The sequence below is a fragment of the Amyelois transitella genome, chromosome 30 (genome assembly GCF_032362555.1).
Source record: "Amyelois transitella isolate CPQ chromosome 30, ilAmyTran1.1, whole genome shotgun sequence".
Taxonomy (NCBI): domain Eukaryota; kingdom Metazoa; phylum Arthropoda; class Insecta; order Lepidoptera; family Pyralidae; genus Amyelois; species Amyelois transitella.
The window spans coordinates 3,369,609-3,390,800 of NC_083533.1; the positions used below are offsets into that span (position 1 = coordinate 3,369,609).

Genomic DNA, 21,192 nt, shown 5'->3' on the forward strand with positions numbered 1-21,192 from the left:
ACGAAGTTGCGGGCAAAAACAAATCTATAATAATATTAGTGAGCACTTTCTTTGATATTGGAGGTCATTTGAAAAAAAATATTTATGAATCTATCTTTTTAATAAGTACAAATATTTAACTATTTCAGTTTATTTAATTTTTATTAAATTATTTGTTTTTCATAGCAACCTAATATTATAGAAACTAATATCGAATACAAAAAAAACTTTTTCATACAATAATATCTTAAATTCTTAAGTGTGTACTCAAGACTACTGGCATCCTTTTAATTTTGATTATTATTTTTTACCTCTATATTTTGTTACCTATGAAATAACATCTCCTATCCAAAGATGGAACATAAACCATCATATGCATACCATCAGGCCACATTAGAATATGTGGATATTATCTATCGAATTGGAGGGTTTACAAAACTATAATTTGGAAATAGTAACGGAAAATTTTACAAGTGGTAACATTGCTACAGTCAGTCAATGTCACATTAGATGAATGAACTAGACGGATTAAACTAAAGTTGATTGAATGATTTAGCCACGCCTGCGTCGATAAAGCAACTAGTTTGTTAACGATGACATCTAGCATCTATTAGTGGAAAGGTTTATTCATCCGAGCGAGTCGGTAATCATGTTGTTAGGATTTCTTTTGAACAATAGATGGCGCTACTCTCTACCAAACGAAACAAAATTGAGTTTGAAAAAATTAACCCATATCTTTAGATTTTCGATGCACTAGTTGTGAGCCCTTTTTGTCCCAGTCGTCTTCTACGACAACTAGTTACGAATATAATAAATAGTTCTAGAAATCGTTATTCCTTTCTACATAAACTTATATTTATATACTAAGTAGGTATATAGTAAAAACACAAACTCAATATATTTATATAATAGGTATAAGTAAGTTTCCTTAAGTACCTCTTATATACATATAAATGTTTGCAATATCCGAAAGGGTTATTATGGAGATCTGTTATATAAATTTAAGACCTTGTTGTAGGTAGGTACTCATATTATGCAAACAATAATTTTAATTTGAATACGTTATGAATTTTATAATGAAGGCATTTTATTGCAGGTGTAAGATAATTAACAATAAATGTTAGATATGTTTTGTAAACAATTTTAATTTTATTGCTTTCATAATTATCAAACAAATTTTCCGCAATACAATTGTTTTTACGACATTTTTTAAGAATAAATTGATAATAGGTAGTTAAGTGCCGTGTGATACCCGCCATTAAAGATTAGGACCATACCATTTCTTGATTATAATAGTTGTATATATTTAACAAAAAATAGGTAGGTACTTCTAATAGTAAACATGCCATAGCAACCGATAAGAAAAAAGATCGATAATGATAATAATAACGAGAAAAGCCACGCGAGTTTATTAGTAATAGTAACAGATATGGGAAATAAACATGTAATAAGAAGAATTTAGATAACAATATAAAAAGATAATATAAACTTCACGGTAACCACAAAATTTAATGAGAACTGTTAACATTATTGAATTTATTATTGAAACTAGCTGTTGCTCGGGAAATTTTACCCGAGGTTGCGCATGCGCGAATTTGGCGCCACCTACAAAAGAATGTCTTGCCGTGTGGTTCCCGGCACCAATGCAAAAAGAATAGGACCACTCCATCTCTTTCCCATGGATGTCGTAAAACGCGACTAAGGGATAGGCTTACATACTTGTGATTCCTCTTTTAGGCGATGGGCTAGCAACCTGTCACTATTTGAATCTCAATTCTAACATTAAGCCAAATAGCTGAACGTGGTCAATCAGTCTTTTCATGACTGTTGGCTCTGTTTACCCCGCAAGGGATACAGACGTGACTATATGTATGTACAAAAGAATACAGGTTTTCACAAATCTCACGGGAGCTATAATTTTCACCGGAATGAAATGTACACTAAGTCCTTCTCCAGACTCTTAATTATCTTAAGAGGTACGCACAATTTCAATATGATTAGTTCAGTAGATAACTCATGAAGCGATTCAAAACAAACAAACTTTAACGGCCTCTGTGGCGTGGCGGTAGTAGGTACGCTTGTCTGCGACACCTGAGGTCTCGGGTTCGAATCCCGGTCAGGGCATGATGAGAAACGAACTTTTTGCGATTGGCCTGGGTCTTGGATGTTTATCTACTTATATAAGTATTTATTATATAATATAGTATCGTTGAGTTAGCATCTCGTAACACAAGTCTAAAACTTACTTCGAGGCTAACTCAATCAGTGTAATTTGTCCCGTATAGGTATATTTATTTACACTTACTTTCGCATTTTTGATTTAAGTTGGGACCACATTGGGACTATAGATTATTGTTTGCCACGAACGATATATTATATTTCGATAAATACCATCTAATCTGGGTGATTGTGTCTATTAAAATTGGCAGATTATGTGCGCATGATTAGATTGCGTTGTTGTATCAGTATGAACCATATTGATATGGACTAAAAAAATGCTCAATAATCCTTGATTATTTAATAATTTAACATGTGGCTGAATCATGAAGATAAACAAGATTATGTCCGCAGCTTAGTACGCGTGGAAATTAAGAAGAAATCAGATTTTATTTAGTTATAAGTAGGTAACGAATGAAAGCAGGTTGACTTAACAAATATAGTAGGTAGCTAGGTATAAATTAAGCCAGTGTAAATGGAAATATTGGAAGACGAAATCAGGTCAAAGTGGTAAAAGGTCAGGTCAAGAGTACCCGAAACCGACGAGCTTGGTGATTTTTGGTTGAAACAAATAAAGTAGGTATGCAGGGATCGTGGCAAGTTAAAAGATGTAGTCTCTGCCTTCCCTTCTGGGAAAGTGACGTAATTTTTGTATGTACATACGTACATAATATTTATAAAACCAGGCCCCTTACTCGGAGGGGTAGGCGGATTAAACATACTTATATAGGTACTCTTCATACAGGCCCTTCAGTTTCGAACACTTTTGACCGGATGTCCCAGATATAATTAAGATTAAAATATACTACTTATGTTTGACTATAATATACTACATATATACATAGATATAATCACGTCTATATCCCTTGCGGGGTAGAAAGAGCCAAGAGCTTTGAAAAGACTGATAGGTCAAGTTCATCTGTTTGGCTTCGTGATTGAATTAAAGATACAAATAGTGACAGGTTGCTAGCCCATCGCCTTAAAGAAGAATCCCAAGTTTATAAGCCTATCCCTTAGCTTTACTATCTCTTTTTTAATTGGTGCCAGGAACCACACGTACAAATAATAATATTTATACTTTTGTTCATAAATTGTTAAGCAAATATTTATTTTCCTATTTTTACAAAAAAATCATGGCCACCCTATATACTATTATGTGAAACGTGGATCAACATTATAACTTATCTAAGTTCATAAAACGTTTACACTGTATCTCACCATTTGTGGGCAAGTTGTATAAGTGACTAGTTGTTTTTAAAGGTAAATATTTTGTTATATTTATTTAGTGAAATACAATTTATATATTTATATATAAATGTACACGACAAATTTAGCCTCAAAGTAAAGTTTTAAACTTGTGTTACGAGATATTAACTCAACCGAATTCAAAAATTAATTGTAAATGTGACATTACAGAATTCTAAATTAACAGAAGAGGTTCTCTTCAAACCATGACATTGGCAGAATCACCGAAAGTCCGGTGAAAGCCATAATATAGAAAAGAAAGAAAACAGAAGAGGTGCATAATAATTGATGTTTTATTTTTACTAGTTTATTCAGAATTTCGTATCACTTACATAGTTACACTAAGAAGGACATAGACATTTCAGAAAAATTATAAGTAGGTACCTTGTTCATTCAATCTGCAAAATTTTGATAATTTATTTGATATGCTTTTTCTAACCTAGCACTTTTAATTTTCTTGAGAAAAAGGTTATATTAATTTTAATAAGTATGATTTACATTTTTCAGTGATTATAGATATAGTTACCTACATAAATAATTTGTGTCGCCTTCCGCGTACGTCATTTATCAATCGTATTTTCGTATCTAATAATGTTTATCTACAAAAACAAAATCTAATTACTTCATTCAAGAAATGAGAAGTAACCTTAAATAATAACACATCATAATTATTAGTTTGTAAGTTGATGACGTTGCAAAAATAATGCAAAGTACAGCTTAATACTTTAATGACGTCACGCTACAAAAACAAAAATATTTTCTTTGTGAATTAAAATGTACATAAATAATTCAAAAAGTTGCAAGGTCATGTTCAACTATAATTTTATTTTTGAAATAAAATACGTAGTTTAGAAAAATATTACATAGCCAACATTGCACTAAAGATGTTGAATTCCGAATGCAACTGCCTTAAATTATTATGAAATTATTAGAAAAAGTGTTACATAGAGAACCTCGTTCTCTTTTTAAATGCCTGCTCTGCGGCATTTCATTATTATATTCCTTTTTATCAAGCCATTAATTATTTATTTATTAATTTACGCCAATAATACAACGGTATTAGTAACTACACCTATTAAAGTATTTGGCAAAGAATTCTTATATAACAAAATAAAATCTTGACAGTCTTCATTTCAAATAAAAAGGACATATCAAGTATAATATGGGTAAGAAACAAAGAAGTTACTAACAGAAACAAACAAGTTGAAGAATCTAAAGTTATAATCTCTGTGGCAAATAGTGATTAAAAATATACGTAAGCAGATTCTAACCTTGGTACATACACAAACAAATAAATACCTATAATGACATACATACATACATATCTACATATAATCACGTCTGTATCCCTTGCGGGGTAGACAGAGCCAACAGTATTGTAAAGACTGATGTCACTTGTCATTATAGGTGCTGTGCCGTGTGGTTCCCGGCACCAATACAAAAAACAATAGGACCACTCCATCTTTTTCCCATGGATGTCGTAAAAGGCGACTAAGGGATAGGCTCACAAACTTGGGATTCTTTTCACTATTTGAACCTAAATTTTATCTTAAAGCCAAACAGCTGAACGTGGCTTATCAGTCTTCCAAGACTGTTGGCTCTGTCTACCCCGCAAGGGATATAGACGTGATTATATGTAGTTATGTGGCTTATCAGACTTTCATGACTGTTGGCTCTGTCTACCCCGCAAGGGAATAGACGTGATAATGATTATATATATATATATATATGTATGTATGTATAACATTAAGTTTTTCATTCCACAGTTAAAATCCAAAATGGAGGCCGTAGTGTTCGATGGAAAATCCCTTACTCTAAAATACGACAACAAGTTCCCCATGCCCAAACTGGTGAACGATACAGACGTTATTGTCAAAGTGGAATATTCTGGTGTCTGCGGCACCGACCTTCATATCATACAGGTATGTACATACATAGATAAATACATACATACATACAATAATGTGTCGTGCCGTGTGGTTCCCGGCACCAATACAAAAAAGAATAGGACCACTCCATCTCTTTCCCATGGATGTCATAAAAGGCGACTAAGGGATAGGCTTATAAAATTGCGATCCTTTTTTTACGCGATGGGCTAGCAACCTGTCACTATTTGGATCTCAATTCCATCATTAAGCCGAGCAGCTGAACGTGGCCATTCAGTCTTTTTGGGACTATTGGCTCTGTCGGGGTAGACAGGTAAGGGATATAGACGTGATTATATGTATGTACGTACAATAATAAATAAATATATACGGGACAAATTACACTGATTGAGTTAGCCTCGAAGTTAGTTCGAGACTTGTGTTACGAGATACTAACTCAACGTGACTATATTTTTATAATAAATACTTATATATAGCCGTGTGGATCCCGGTAACAATAAAAAACAAAACGAAATAGGACCACTCCATCTCGTTCACATGGATGTCGTAAAAGGCGACTGAAGGATAGGCTTATTAACTTGGGATTCTTCTTTTTTCTTGGGATTGTTCCTTTAGGCGATGGGCAGGCAACCTATCACAATTATATAGCCACGTCTTTATCCCCTTCGGGGTGGACAGAGCTAGCTGCTGGTCTGATTCTCTTACGGTACAGATTGTAAAAGTCAAAAATAAACTTGGGTTTCTTGTTTTAGGCGATGGGCAACCTGTCACTAAATCTGAATATTGAATTCATTATAAAAAGCTTTCCAACTGGCCTTTCAGTATTTTCTTTTTGGCACTATCTACCTTGTAACGGATATAGACGTGACGAATAATTGAACTTCTTTAAGAGCGTATTTTTGTCAGTCCTCGTCATAATTAGCAAATTCATTTTAACTTTTGGAACACCATCAAAAGTTTTAGTGGTTTGATGTGCCGTGTGGCACTTTAATAGAATAGAATAGAATTAGAAATAATGTGGCACGTAAAAGACGACTAAGGGAATGGCTAATAAACATGGGGGTTATTCTTGGCGATGGGCTAGCAACCTGTCAATATTTGAGTCTCAATTCCATCATTGGGCCATGCGGCTGAGCGTGGACCTTCCAGTCCTTACAAGACCATTGGCTCTGTCTACCCCGCAAAGGATGTAGACGTGATTGAATGTATTTATGTGTGTATCTGTCCAGGGAGAGTTCCCGGCATCGAAGGAGCGTCCCCTGCCTCTTGGTCACGAATTCAGTGGAGAAGTTTACGAAGCCGGCAAGGCGTCTGTGTTCAAGAAAGGTCAGAAGGTGGTGGTCGACCCTAACAGGTATAAATCTATACGTATCTATACTAATATTATAAAGCTGAAGAGTTTGTTTGTTTGTTTGTTTGAACGCGCCAATCCCAGGAACTACTGGTTCGAATTGAGATATTCTTTTTGCGTCGAATAGAACATTTATCGAGAAAGGCTTTAGGCTATATAATATCACGCTGCAATTATACCTAAGGAGCGAAGAAATAATGGAAAATGTGAAAAAAAAACCGAGAAAGAAATTCATCCTTGAGGCTTCAATGATGCCCAAAATAACTATTTCACGCAAACGAAGTCGCGGGCCCAGCTAGTAAATAAATAAATATATACGTGATAAATGCCGTGTGGTTTCCGGAACCAATAGGAAAAAGAATAGGATCACTCCATCTCTTTCCCGTGGATGTCGTAAAAGGCTGTGGATAGGCTTATAAACTTGGGATTCTGCTTTTAGGCGGCAGGATAGCAACCTGTCACTATTTGAATCTCAATTCCATTATTAAGCCAAGCAGCTGAACGTGACATACATATGGTCACGTCTATATCCCTTGCGGGGTAGACAGAGCTAACAGTCTTGAAAAGACCGAATGGCCACGTTCAGCTATTTGGCTTGAACGTGACCTATATGTATGTATGTACCTATGTGATAAATGCGGTGGAAATGAGAGCGTTAAGGAGTATGATCGCTGTGAAACTGAGTGACAGGATAAGGAACAGCGTGATAAGGGAATGTTGTGATGTGGAAGAAGATGTAGTACCTAATAGGAATTGAAAAGCGTATGTTGAGATGGTTCGGTCATGTGGAGAGGATGAATGAAAGCAGGTTGACTAAACAGATATACAAGGAGAGTGTGGACGGAAATGTTGGAGTGGGAAGGCCTAGACGAATGTATCTTGATCATATTAAGGACGTCCTGGCAAAAGGTCAACTCAAGAGTACCCAAAATCTCCGAGCTTGCATGAAGAGAGTTATGAATGTGGATGAAGCGAATGAAATATGCAGAGATCGTAGCAAGTAGAAAGATGAAGTCTCTGCCTACCCCTCCGGGAAATAGGCGGGATTTTATGTATGTGCGTATCACACAGATGGCGTGAGCCTCTGAAGTAATTATTTACTCATTCATAATTTCAATAAACCTACCTAACTTTAAGTAAAACATGTGTGCATGATTTGACAAAACTAAAACTATCTGTGTATTACGTACATGATAAAAGTTAACATAACAATAAACATGATGATAATTTTATCAAGTTCATTAGGTTAGTGGTCGTGGAAATAAACAATACATATATCACGCCTGTTATATCTGCCACCTAGGTATGCAAGATAGATAGAGAATTTGGACTATTTTTCCGGTTTGGATTGGCCTTGATCAGATTTTTTTTTTTTATATTGCTTATACATACATACATATAGTCACGTCTATAACCCTTGCGGGGTAGACAGGGCCAACAGTCCTGAAAAGACTGAATGGCTACGTTCAGCTATTTGGCTTAATGATAGAATTGAGATTCAAACAGTGACAGGTTGTTAGCCCATCGCCTAAAGAAGAATCCCAAGTTTAAAAGCCTATCCCTTAGTCGCCTCTTACGACATCCACGGGAAATGAGATGGAGTGGTCCTATTCTATATATATTCTTTTCAAGACTGTTGGTTCCGTCTACTCCGCGAGAAATATATATATGTATGTGAGTGTGTGTGTCTATATGTATATATGTATTTATATATGTATGTATGCAGTCTAATGATTATTAACTTTCCAGAGCATGCAACCTCTGCGAGTTCTGCCGCAGCAGCAACTACCAGTACTGCCTGACAGCGGGCATCAACAGCACCATAGGCATCTTCAGGAACGGCGGCTGGGCCCAGTTCTGCCTCGCGCCGCAGGACCAGGTGTACGCTTTGCCGGACGGCATCACCACCGAACAAGGTTCGTAAGCCTATCCCTTAGTCGCCTATTACTACGTCCACGGGAAAGAGATGGAGTGGACCAATTTTTCTTTTTTTGTATTGGTGCCGGGTACCACACGGCACTATACTACCTACTAAGTATAAATAAATATATACGGGACAAATTACACAGATTGAGTTAGCCTCGATGTAAGTTCGAGACTTGTGTTACGAGATGCTAACTCAACGATACTATATTTTATACATACATACATACATATGGTCACGTCTATATCCCTTGCGGGGTAGACAGAGCCAACAAGTCTTGTTAAGACTGAATGGCCACGTTCAGCTATTTGGCTTAATGATACAATTGAGATTCAAATAGATACAGGATTCTAGTCCATCGCCTACAAGAAGAACCCAAAGTTCATGAGCTTTTTTTAATCATTATTTAAAAATGTTCGTTTTTACAGCCGGACTATGTGAACCCTACTCCTGTGTCGCCCACGGGTTCGACAGAGCCTCTCCTTTGAAAGTCGGCCAGAGAATATTAATCGCGGGCGCTGGAATCATTGGTAAGTTTGTTTGTTTTTTACTTTTACATATATACATAGATACATATGTCACGTCTTTATCCCTTACGGGGTAGACAGAGCCAATTGTATCGCGAAGACTGTAATGCCACGTTTAACTGTATAGCTTATTTAGGGAATTGAGATGCAAATAGTGACAGGTTGCTAGCCCATCGGCCATTAACCAATGACTATTTCCAAACTTATGTACCTACATTAGTTTGAATACTAACCGATGCTCTTACGGCGAGAAAATCATCGTGATGAAACCTGCACATTCAGGCAACTGGATGTGTAAACATGGATCCAATACGGGTTAGATTCACCTGCAAAGGTTGCGGAGGTCAGACGGAAGTCGTTTCGTGTAAAAACCTGACTCACCCAATCCAGGATCCATGGTCAAAGGCACACCCCGGGCTCCTCTCCAGAGTGTTGAGGATGCAACCGGGACGAAAGCCAGGAGTAAGAAGAAGATCATAGGGTACTTCTTTTGGCAACTGGGCAATAACTTAATGTCAAAACAACATAATAAAAATCCATAAGACTTAAATCGTTAACACCAGTTGTAAAGATATAAAAAAAATACGTAACGTTATCTTTTAAACATATAATAATAATATTATCATAACTACATTACAAAACTAGCAGCGCCCGCGATCTCGTCCGCGTGGAATAGTTATTTTGGGCATCATTGAAGCCCTCAAGGATGAATAATTTCCCCCACTTTTTTTTACATTGTCCATTATTTCTTCGCTCCTTTATAGTTGCAGCGTGATGTTATATAGCCTAAAGCCTTCCTCGATAAATGGTCTATTAAACGCAAAATGAATTTTTTTATTCGAACCAGTAATTCCTGAGATTAGCGCGTTCAAACAAACAAACTCTTCAGCTTTATAATATTAGTATACATAACAAAATCGGCAAGGAAATCGCTCGAATTACGATATGTATCACGCAAAGTTATTTAGATATGATTATTGCACAGGCACTAATGTTATTAAATCTGTTGATAATTGATAGTTTTAATTTATTATCTGTCTTATTTTGATAACAGATCTGTGAAAAATACTTATTAGTTTTTGAGTACCTACCTAAAACTACGCCTAGGTTAAAATTCGGGTATTTTTATAAGGATCATAAATATTTAACACATATACATATAGTCAAGTCTATAACCCTTGCGGGGTAGACAAAGCCAAGTGTTTTAAAGACAGATACGCCACGTTCAGCTGTTTGGGTAAATGATAGAATGAGAATCAAATAGTGACAGGTTGCTAGCCCATCGGCTAAAAGAAGAGTCTCAGGTTTAGATATAGGCCTTTCGCTTAGTCGCCTTTAACGACATTCAGTAATTGATGGAGTATAATCCTATTGTTTTTGTTATACTCACATCTATGTCCCTTGCGGGGTTGACAGAGCTGTCAGGTTGTTTTTGTTTTTGGTGCCTTCCTATCTTTTACGATCTAAAAAAATAATAAGTATTATGCCTTCTTCAGGAAACTTATGGATAACGACTCTTCATCACCACGGCCACCGCAACGTGACGGTGTCAGAAATGAACAAAGCAAGACTTGATATTGTCAAAAAGCTAGGTTAGTATGGGTCAAGTGTGTGTCGGGCACGCGCATGAACCGTTTCTACATACATACATACATATGGTCACGTCTATATCCCTTGCGGGGTAGACAGAGCCAGCAGACTTGAAAAAGACTGAATGGCCACGTTCAGCTGTTTGGCTTAATGATAGAATTGAGATTCAAATAGTGACAGGTTGCTGACGCAACGCCTAAAAAAGAATCCCAAGTTTGTAAGCCTATCCCTTAGTCGCCTTTTACGACATCCATGGGAAAGAAATGGAGTGGTATTATTATTTTTTGTACTGGTGTCGTGTGGTTCCCGGCACAAAAACAAAAACGGAATCAAATTATTATAAAAAAAATAATGAAATTAAAGAATACATTATTGTTGCACCTATTTATTTATGTATGTAGTGTAGGTATATTGTTTATTTATTGTAGTTTTTATTTATATATATATCTATTAGTATTCTTTTTTTTTATATTTTGTGTAAGTAGGTATACATATATTTATTTAGTTGGACCCCACATAAAGTTCTCTGTCAGACCCAATGGTTGACTGGTAGATAATGCTTCTAGCATAAAGTCCGCCAATTGTGCTATACATACATTTGTATTTTGTGCAATGAAGTTTAAATAAATAAATAAATAATTGTTTTTTTTTTCAGACACTGGTTTCAGACTAGTAACGCCTGATGTTTTGGCGTCAGAAAAACCACAGTTCGACATTATTGTCGATTGTACAGGTAAGGTCAGGTCAGGTCAGGTCAAGAGTACCCGACACCGCCGAGCTTGCATGATGAGAGTTATGAATGTGGATGAAGCGAAAGAATGCAAAGATTGTGGCAAGTGGAAAGATGTAGTCTCTGCCTACCCCTCCGTAGTAAAAGTATTTTATGTATGTACATGTAAAACAGACATACATACTTCATGCAAGCTCGGCGGTTTCGGGTACTTTTGACCTGACCCTTTACCAGGACGTCCTTAATTTGATCAAGATATGTTCGTCTAGGTCTTCCCACTCCGACCTTTCCCTCCACACCCTCCATGTATGTCTGCGTAGTCAACCTGCTTTCATTTATCCTCTCCACATGACCGAACCATCTCAACATACTCTTTTCTATTCCTGAAACTACATCTTCTTTCACATCACAATAAATAAAACACTTATTTAATTAAGATTCCATCTAAGACTTCAAACTTACGTTGTTAAAGAATAATGCCGTTTAATTCCATCAAATTAACTACTGCTTTTAGATGTTTAAGACATTAACATAACTATCTAAAACAGCGTAAATAGAGTAAATTTTAAATAAATAATAAATAAATATATGCGGGATTATATACGGATTGAGTTAGCCTCGAGTAAATAATATCAGGTTATGATTATTTCAAATAAAAAATGTCATTTATTGTCGGGACTTTTACCAAGGGACGATAGAGACTTGATATTATAAACCTACTTAAAAATTAAATGAATCTTCTATACCTATACGTAATTTCTTTTAAAAAATAAATAATATTTTTCAGGTGTCGGCAAAGTAATGGAGATAAACTTCAGTTATCTTCGGCACGGCGGGAAATATATTCTTTTTGGATGCTGCCCACCCACACACCAGGCTTCGTAAGTATTATATACTAGCCGTGCCCGCGACTTCGTCCGCGTGGAATAGTTATTATGGGCATCATTGAAGCCCTCAAGGATGAATGATTTTCCCCGTTTTTTTTTTACATTTTCCATTATTTCTTTGCTCTTTGTTGTTGCAGCGTGATGTTATATAGCTAAAAGCCTTCCTCGATAAATGGTCATTCGACGCGACAAGAATTTTTCAATTCGGAACAGTAGTTCCTGAGATAAGCGCGTTCAAACAAACAAACAAACTCTTCAGCTTTATAATATTAGTATAGATAGCATTAATTCTAACCGGCCTTTTTAATGCACATGATGTTTTTCTCATTGCTGGAAATCCGTTATTTTTGAATACGAATCAAGTCTCTTTCTCTCTAAAAAAACACAAAATGTCTCCTATCTCGCTCATTAGTAGAACAATAGCGGACAGTTCAGTTCGCGGATTCAAATCGCGCGCTCTGATTGGCTCAACCGCTTAAATATTTTCCCGCCATAAAAAAATTTTACTTCTGCGCTGGTATAAATCAATGTAAATAAATAAATAAATATATACGGGACTAATTACACAGATTGAGTTAGCCTCGAAGTAAGTTCGAGACTTGTGTTACGAGATACTGACTCAACGATACTATATTTTATAATAAATACTTATATAGATAAACATCCAATGCCCAGGCCAATCAGAAAAAGATCTTTTCACATCACGCCCTTACCGGGATTCGAACCCGGGACCACCGATGTCAGACAGGCGTACTACCGCTGCGCCACAGAGACCGTAATAGGCCGTAATGTAAGCGGTTTGCAATGTTTATATTGTACAAAATTAATGACTTTGTAAATGTTTTCAGAGTAAACCCATTCATAATTTACGACAAGGAGCTGACAATAATTGGCGTTAAAATTAACCCGTTCAGTTTTAATAACGCTATCGGTTGGTTGCAGGCTATGGGGAGCAGGTAATTTATTATTTATTTATTTATTTAGAAACCTTATAACTTACTGGTAAGTAATATTTAACAATCACTATCGTATAAACATGCCGCCGTGCCGTGTGGTTCCCGGCACCAATACAAAAAAGAATACGACCAGTCCATCTCTTTCCCGTGGATGTCGTAAAAGGCGACTAAGGGATAGGCTAACAAACTTGGGATTCTTTTTTAGGCGATGGGCTAGCAACCTGTCACTATTGGAATTTCAATTCTATCATTAAGCCAAATAGCTGAATGTGGCCATTCAGTCTTATCATGACTGCTGGCTCTGTCTACCCCGCAAGGGATATAGACGTGACCATATGTAAACAACTTGAAACAAATTTTCAACATTTCGCTTTCAAACTAAGTTTGCCAGTTAACTTTTTAAATAGAAAAAATCCAAAAACAAGAATTTTTGGATAATTACGTGATTTTAAGAATATATGTACCTACCTACATATAATTCCATCATTGAGCCATACAGCTGAAAGTGGCCTTTATTTTCAAAACTGTTGACTCTGCCTACCCCGCAAGGGATATAGACGAACCAATAGTCTTGAAAAGACTGAAAGGTCCCTTTCAACTGCACGGCTGTAACATGTTATCAATGTTTTTGAAATATAGGTACTTACCTGTCATGTAGGTAGATTCAGTTTTTTTTTAAATTTAATATTGGATTAGGCATTCATCTTTCATCTCACCTGATGGTAAGTGACGATGAAGACGAACATGTTACGCGCCTATCTAAGAGAACGAATGAATGAATGATTTATTACGCATTGAATGAGTCATAATACAGTTACTCATTTAATTCTAATTTTGAACAGTTCGCGGACAGTTCTGTCTGGGATTATAGATGCAGGCAGTTTTTTTTTTTGTTTTTATACTTAAGCATTATGTTGGCAATATTTTTCAAGATTGGATTTTCAAGATTTATTTTAGTCACAGATAAAAGTCGCGCCGATGGGCACCTGCTATTTGATACAGGAACATTTTCAGATGCAGGCAGTTAACTACACAACTTGGCTTCTCGAAAAAAGTTAACTTACCGAATCATTCCGTTCTCAGGTACTTAGACTACAGCAAGTTGGGAGTGAAGACTTACGCACTATCGGAGTACCAAAACGCACTAGACGATTTGAAAGCCGGTGCCATATCCAAAGCTGTGTTTAAAATCAAATGATGATGTTTTATTGTTGAAAATTAAATGTTATTGAGTTTAGTATATGGTTTTATTTGTGTTAATACCAGCTATGTGTATTTAGTGTGCCGTGTGGTTCCCGGCACCAATACAGAAAAGAATAGGACCACTCCATCTCTTTCCCATGGACGTCGTTAAAGGCGACTAAGGGATACGCTTAAAAACTTGGGATTCTTTTTTAGGCGATGGGCTAGCAACCTGTCACTGTTTGAATCTCAATTCTATCATTAAGCATTTGGCTTAGCTGAACGTGGCCTTTCAGTCTTTTCAAGACTCTCGGCTCTATCTACCCCGCAAGGGATATAGACGTGACCATATGTATGTATGTATTTGTATGTGGCTTTTGTTTGCCGTACTCCAAAATAAACGGAAGTAGGTAAGTTATATTTCAATCGCGATCGGTGTAATTCCATTATTATTTGCATAAAAGAGACCGCCCGTGACTTCGTCCGCGTGGAATCGATCCAGTGGGAACTCTGGTATAAAAAGTAGCCTATGTGTTATTCTGGTTCTTCAGCTACCTACATACCAAATTACATCGTAATCGGTTCAGTGGTATTTGCGAAACAGAGTAACTAACATCCATACATACAAACTTTCGAATTTATAACATTAGGAGGAATATACAGACTTCCTACCAAATCAGTAAAAAAAAAATTGTCTGTAAATTGAGTACTATATTTTATAATATGTACCGAAATTTGAGTAAATTTAATAACCTTGACCTTCGTATTTCCAAAAACACGCAAACGGAGTTGCGAGCTTCAACTCTTAGTAGATATACTTAATATAAAATTGGGATTCCTCTTTTAGGCGATGGGCTAGCAACCTGTCACTATTGGAATCTTAATTCTATCATTATGCCAAACAGCCGAACGTGGCATTTCAGTCTTTTGATGGCCGTTGGCTCTGTCGACCCCGCAAGGGATAAAGACGTGATTATGTATTTTTATAGTACCTATAATTTCTAGGCTAACTTTTAGTCTTATTTGGTCTTACTCTTTAGAGGAGAACTACTCCATATCTTCCCATGAATGTCGTAAAAGGCGACTAAGGGAAATGCTAATAAACTTGGGATTCTTCTTGAAGGCGCTATTATCGTAAATAAGCTATTAACTTGACACTATTTGAATCTCAATTTATAAATAATCTCACTCTCGCAATGGATATAGACGTAACTATATGTATATGGGTCAGGCCGCGAAAATTGTCAATTGTATCACAAAAGTAACACAAGACATTTTGAGTTACCATAACACAAATGTAACCCAAAAGCAACGAACATTTTGGGTAAAGTTCGTTTCAGATTGGTGACTAAAATAACCTTAACGAATATAAGTAAGTAACTGCAGTAAAAATGAAGTAGGTAATGAAAAAGTAAATAAATAAATATATACGCGACAAATTACACAGATTGAGTTAGCCTCGAAGTAAGTTCGAGACTTTTGTTACGAGATACTAACTCAACGATACTAGATATATTTTATAATAAATACTTATATAGACAAACATCCAAGACCCAGGCCAATCAGAGAAAGTTCTTTTCTCATCATGCCCTGGCCGGGAATCGAACCCGGGACCTCCGGTGACACAGACAAGCGCACTACCGCTGCGCCACAGAGGCCGTAAAAAAGGGTTTGAATAAAAGACTTTTGTAATTTTACCAATATTTTTAATTTCAAAAATATTATGAACACAACTAACTTTCTGTTATACTGCACATACCACTACTACTAGCAGGGAAAACTTGTAGAATCCCGATTATCCGAAATTCCGATTATCCGGACTCGCGTCACGGCTCCAGTACCGCGCTACTAGACATGTGGGGACAAGTTTAAACGCGCCTCCGAATGTTTACTCCCGCTCTCATCTCAAAGAAGAGACTGACACTGAGGGTGAATGTCAAGGAACATCTCACGCAGAAGCTTTTGAAGCTCTAGAAATAGCTTTTAAGTGGTTTGAAAGACAGGAGAAATCGGATTCCTTACAGCTGTTACAACTGAAGCGCATCAGGGATTTGGCTGCAATGAAAAGATGTGATTCATTACGACAAAGATCAATAACAAGTAATTTTCAACCAAAATTGTAAATAACATTAATACATATTACAATGTCATTCATTATATTTGAACCACATATAAAAACCCCGCGTATATTTGGTTCTTTTATATCACTTGTGTACCACAGACATTGACCAGTAAAATTAACTCATCGCGGTTTGTAAATTTGAAAATATTTTTTTAAAGTAAATAGAATACTTAGGTAAACATTTTTTTAGGGCTCTCAAATAACGCAATACCTACAACCAAAACAATTACTTATATTTTTTCTGTTTGCCTATTTTATCTGGCTGGAAGAAGCACGACGGAGAGGAATCAAACATCAATAATTATTATTTCAACGGGAGATTGTAGGTAGCACCATTTAAACTAAACGACTTTCAATTCACAGAATGTGAATGCGGCTTTACAAATCTATTGTGTTACGCAACACGTAAATTTGTGTTACAATAACACAGAAGTAATACAAGCGTAACACATATGTCATACAAAAGCAACACAAAAGTAAAATATTTAAAATATTTTTTGGTTATAACTTGGTTATTTATTACAATTAGACGCTTATGAGCGATTCCACGCACACTTTAAAACACTTTGCATAGAAATTCGGTACAAAAATAAACAAATCTCTGTTACTTACCTTCAAAATCACAATTTTAAATTTTTTATTCAATCAGAGCAAATTATGTAACGGACTTTCAAAATGCCTCCTGTGACAAAACAACATTGTCTGCCTTTTTTACATTTATATGTCGGTAACAGTGATGCCATATTAATACTTTGTTTTGCTATTTGGTAGTTTTAATCAAAACAATGGGTATAAATTCGTCACACAAAAAAAAATGTAACACAAAAGTAAAACGCTTTTTTTATTTTAAACTGTCGTCAAACAAGTTATATCTGGAATTTTTGCACCGGTATTACAGTAACAGTAGGGGCTATCATATTATTCTTCGATGGTAAACATATATTTAAGGTATACTTTACAATTTATGGAGTATATCTTCATAATGGTAGTTCGACAAAAAGCGACCAAAAGTCACACAAAAAAATTGACAATTTCGGCGGCCTTACCCATATATGTATCGACACATCCTTACAAACTTTTGAATTTATAAGTTATATCAGTGGTCAACGGGCTGTGGGTCTGAGGGGTCAGTCACAATAAAAAAAAAAGATTTTCAGATCGTTCAAGGTGTGTCTTATCTAGTTGTCATCTTCTCTGTCAAATCCATGGTCTTTTTTTCCTAATCTGTCAATTTTGACTAAGGGATATGATATGATTATTAACTTGGGATTCCATTTTTAGGCGAAGGGCTGGCAACCTTTCACTATTTGAATCTCAATTTTATCATTAAGCCAAATAGCTAAACGTGGCCTATCAGTCTTTTCAAGACTGTTGGCTCTGTCTACCCCGCATGGGATATAGACGTGACTGTATGTATGTATGTCAGCTTTGTTCGTCTAAATGTCAAGTCAGAGAGTAGTGCCTGTCTATGGAGGCCGAACGGACGCAACTAGTAGGAAGGATAAACTGTTAAACGAAACTAAGATCGACAAAATATTATATTATTGACACATATTTTGTTAAAATCAAGACAAAATGTATTCCTTCATGGTTTAAATTTAATATCTAGATGTATTTAGGATATATGACGTCAGGTGAAAACACTTCAGTGTAGTTTCTTCCGTTTACTGTTAAAGATTTATTTAAAAGTAGTGTTCACCTCGTAATAGGTTACCTACATTGAATCTTGTTTTGAAAATAAATCTCAATTTACAAACTTTAATACGACTAGCTCTTATACTATAAGCAGTACTATGCGGTCACTGGGTTAGTATTGCTATCCACCTATTGTCTAATCTGCGTGGGCGCTTCTTAGTACAGGTTCATTGTTCAAAATCAATTGACGAGGAAAGCAGATGTACTTGATGTTGTCCGCGATTCCTCCTGCGTGAACTCATTTTTATAACAAAGGGAAGAAGAGTACCTACGGAAGATCAGTTCAAGATTACTCTTAATCGACGAGCTTACTTCCTCCTTACTTTAGTCCCGGTTGCATCCTCACCTCACTGGAGAGGAGTCCGGGGTAGGCCTTTGACCATGGATCCTAGATTGGGTGAGTCAGGTTTTTACACGAAGTGACTCCCGTCTGAACTCCGCAATCTTTGCAGGGGAATATAACCCGTATTGGATCGATCATGGTTACACATCCAGTTGCCTGAATGTGCAGGTATCCTCACGGCAGGAGCATCGGTTAGTATACAAACTAATGTTATCAATGTACATGACCCAGGTGGAATTTAATCAGACCCCCAAGCAAATTTGAGAAACTATAAAATTAAATGTAAACAGCCAGTTGATTAAACGCCGTGTGGTTCCCGGCACCAATAAAAAAAAGAATAGGACCACTCCATCTCGTTCCCATGGATGTCGTATAAGGCGACTAAGGGATAGGCTTATAAACTTGGGATTCTTCTTTTAGGCGATGGGCTAGCAACCTGTCACTATTTGAATCTCAATTCTGTCATAAAGCCAAACAGCTGAATGTAATCAATCAGTCTCTTCAAGATTGTTGGCTCTGTCTACCCCGCAAGGGATATAGACGTGACTATATGAATGAATAAATGAACATTTAAACAGTCGGTTAAAGTTAAAAATACATTGTCCCTTTAACCTTTCAATGCTTTTGTCCCAATTTCCATCCGCCCACGATTCCTATAGAAATCTTATTGATATTATCTGACATACTGACATTCTATACACGATTATTGTGAATGCATTGTTGACAATGTTCAACAGACTTTGGTGGTCGAGCGGTTAAGGTGTCCGACTTAAAACAGCCCGTCCCAAGGTTCATTCGAGTGCTAGAGCGGTCATATGATTTACATAAATTTACGGGTATTCAGGATCAACCACACATGTAAGTTAGAGACTTGTGTTAGAAGTTACTTGCTGAAAAATATTATAGTACCTATATAATAAACTAGCTATGCCCGCGACTCCGTCCGCGTGGAAAAGTAATTTTGGGCATCATTGAAGCTCTCAAGGGTGAATGATTTCCCCCGTTTTTTTTTTAACATTTTCCATTATTTCTTCGCTCCTAATGGTTGCAGCGTGTTGTTATATAAAGCCTTCCTCGATAAATGGTCTATTCAACGCAAAAATAATTTTCCTATTCGAACCAGTAGTTCCTGAGATTAGCGCGTTCAAACAAACAAACTCTTCAGCTTTATAATATCACAGTAGATATAGATTTATGTCATTCTTTGAGAAAGTAAATTATTTATACCTTACTTTGCTCTGTGGCGAGATGAAATCTCAATAACAGTAACAGTTACATACAATATGTGAGTCATGACAGTGACAGATGGAAGTGACACATTATTATGCACTTTAACCACAGAATAATTATAATTATTACCTAAGTATTGTGTAAAATTAAGTGACAGGATAAGTAACAGCATGATATGGAAAAAGCTATCATTGTGTATAAAACTGACAGGACAACAATTAACGAAATTTTAATATGTGAATCATACATATAATCACGTCTACATCCCTTGCGGGTTAGACAGATCCAACAGTCTTAAAAAGACTGATAGGCCACAGCTTCAGCTATTTGGCTAAATGATAGAATTGAGATTCAAATAGAGACAGGTTGCTAGCCCATCGCCTAAAATAAATAATCTCAAGTTAGCAAGCCTATCCCTTAGTCGCCTTTTACGACATCCATGGGAAAGAGATGGAGTGGTCCTATTCTTTTTTGTATTGGTGCCGGGAACCACACGAATATGAATATGTGAATCAAGATGCATAAATTGTCAGAGTTTTTGGCGGGAGCTCAAATGTTATGTTGTTTGTGCTATATTATATTATGTGGGTAGGCAGAGACTTGGTACTTCTTTCCACTTGCCACGATCCCTGCATACTTCCTGCGCTTCATCCACATTCATAACTCTCTTCATGCAAACCCGTCAGTTTCAGTTTTCGTAGGAAACTGCTACTATTTTTACTGTTATTTTATAGACTATTAATAATTTCTGAGTGTCGATTATTCATCATTCGTGGATGAGCATGAGTGTTGAAGACTGTTACAATAATGGATTTGTGACTTTTTATGTTGTCCCAAAAACTACCAAGAAATAGCGAAGGAAAGATGAACATTTTATAACGAGGACTGACTAAAACCTAAAATAAGACTGGCAAAAATAACCTCATTAAGAAATTTGATTGCCACAAAATGACAAGAAGGAATAGGCCCTAGTTCATTATCTATACTAATATTATAAAGCTGAAGAGTTTGTTTGTTTGAACGCGCTAATCTTAGGAATTACTGGTTCTAATTGAATCAATCTTTTTGTGTTGAATAGACCATTTATCGAGGAAGGCTTTGGGCTATATAACATCATGCTGCAACTTTAAGGAGCGAAGAAATAATGGAAAATGTGAAAAATCCTTGAGGGCTTCAATGATGCCCAAAATAACTATTCCACGCGGACGAAGTCGCAGGCACAGCTAGTATATAATAAGCTAAGACATTTCTCTATGAAATGAGAGAGATATTTGCCTGCGTGCCATCCGTTATGTGATGCAATCGGCCTCGTAGTGGATTGGCGCCAT

General features: G+C 36.3%; 1 protein-coding gene across 1 annotated transcript; it reads left to right on the forward strand.

Moving 5' to 3' along the window:
• Nucleotides 1–3,321: 3,321 nt before the first annotated feature.
• LOC106131034 (D-altritol 5-dehydrogenase) lies at nucleotides 3,322–14,529 on the forward strand. Its single transcript, XM_060952976.1, has 10 exons — nucleotides 3,322–3,456; nucleotides 5,208–5,363; nucleotides 6,557–6,681; nucleotides 8,428–8,594; nucleotides 9,031–9,132; nucleotides 10,626–10,721; nucleotides 11,375–11,452; nucleotides 12,237–12,330; nucleotides 13,185–13,292; nucleotides 14,376–14,529. The coding sequence occupies exons 2-10, from the start codon at nucleotides 5,220–5,222 to the stop codon at nucleotides 14,488–14,490; spliced, it is 1,029 nt and encodes a 342-aa protein (XP_060808959.1). The 5' UTR covers nucleotides 3,322–3,456; nucleotides 5,208–5,219; the 3' UTR covers nucleotides 14,491–14,529.
• The last annotated feature ends 6,663 nt before the right edge of the window (nucleotides 14,530–21,192 follow it).